Source organism: Helobdella robusta (genome assembly GCF_000326865.2).
Source record: "Helobdella robusta unplaced genomic scaffold HELROscaffold_2, whole genome shotgun sequence".
NCBI lineage: Eukaryota > Metazoa > Annelida > Clitellata > Rhynchobdellida > Glossiphoniidae > Helobdella > Helobdella robusta.
Window position 1 is genome coordinate 4,709,174 of NW_008704083.1, and position 1,630 is coordinate 4,710,803.

The 1,630-nt window shown below is 30.7% G+C and overlaps 1 protein-coding gene across 1 annotated transcript in view; it reads left to right on the forward strand.

The window, feature by feature from the left end:
• Positions 1-731: 731 nt before the first annotated feature.
• Positions 732-1,630, forward strand: part of HELRODRAFT_160401 (hypothetical protein) — a gene marked incomplete at both ends in the record, with an annotated part of 5,954 nt that continues 5,055 nt past the window's right edge. The window contains one exon of the mRNA XM_009017363.1: positions 732-1,081. Within this exon, the coding sequence (XP_009015611.1) occupies positions 732-1,081 (350 nt within the window). The remainder of the gene's footprint in view (positions 1,082-1,630) is intronic.

The following is a 1,630-nucleotide window of genomic DNA, read 5'->3' on the forward strand; positions in this document are numbered from 1 at the left end:
AATACCTATTTTCCATATATATAGTCTTCTAAATAATGATTTTAATATACCGTTTTGTGGCCAGCGTAGACTACGTTCACTATTTGTACGTAAATAAATGAATATTTTTCTCAAGTTCCAGAGTTAAAAAGTAGTAATGATTTATATTGTTATTATAATTTAGAGTAGCCACTGGTTTGTCTTGAACTTTATCAATTGTTTTAATTAATTTAATAATTTAACATTTTATATTTAAATCATCATTGGTTTGGTTGATTGGTTTGTTTACCTTTACTTTACATTTACACTTACAACATACATTTACCATCCACCCCATCATATTTTAATTTAATTTTATAATAAAATTTTTGAAAGGTAGTATCTTCTCTGCTCCATTCTCAATTCTGACATCTACTAGATACAAGATAGAAAAAGATACTGATCTTGTCACCCTTGCCCTAGACTAGCACTAGAGTAACTGTAACCTGGTGGCTCTTAGTCTTAGACCTCTAGAGTCCAATAAAGCCAAAAAAAATCATTGAGTCCAGACAGTATCTGACCTACTTAATCTGTTATTCTATAAACTAAAATTAAATTGAAATAGAGTAGCCAAAAATCTATTTCGTATGGATTTTGATGAGTTCAGAAAAGTAAAGCCTTGTATAACAGGATTGTTCAATATTAGTCAATTAAGTTAAAAATAAGTCAAATAAGCTTCTTTATTTTACTTTTTAAACTTCACCAGTTTCTACATGTCGGACTTGACACAAACTTCAACTTCACTCTTAACAGAAGCAGCAGCAGAAACATTCCCACAAGCTCAACATTATCCTCTTCTACCACAACAACAAACAACTGCTAATGCTCCTACCTTTGAAGAATTGTTATCAGATTCCACTGCAAACATTCCACCACCCTATTCAGCATTCCCATTACTTCAGCCATTCACATCATCTCAAGGCTTGTCTGCTGCTGCAGATGCATTGATGAGCTCTTCAGCAACATGGAAAGTCATTCCTGGCAAAAAATTGGGACACATGGATTTTGTTCCAAGAATTGTTCAAAAGCGAATGCTGAAGGAAGATTTGTATGACACTCAAACGTTGGTATTTTCTTAATTTTTGACTTGATTTTTCCATTAAAATTAATTAAGGTAGAATTAACAAAAATTACTAGAATACTAGAACAAGAAACAATAAATATGGTTCCAAGATATTAAAGGAGTACAAAAACACTGTTCACATCAATTCATTAAATGTTCCTTGGTCGGATATTTTCTTCAACTTATTTTGTGCCTTATAGAGAAATTATTTTTGTTTTATAGAAGCAGTTTTATATGTAAAATTCCAAGGGACATAAAAATATTTTTATATAGAGAATTTCGTTTTATAGAAGTTCGTTATAAGGGGGTTCGACTGTATTTCTCTGTTATTCTACCTTTGTGAATAATTTGTAATCTTGGAACAAGTTCAGACACATGTTGTTCGGATATATATGCATAAGTGGTAATATACATTCACTGTGAAATTTGCATTGATTATATCAGCAAACAAAATGAGTTGACTACATATCATGATCATCTATCTCCATTGTTGATTTATTTTCTTACATTTGTAATGCAACTAGTTTTTTCGTTTTACTTATTTTCTTG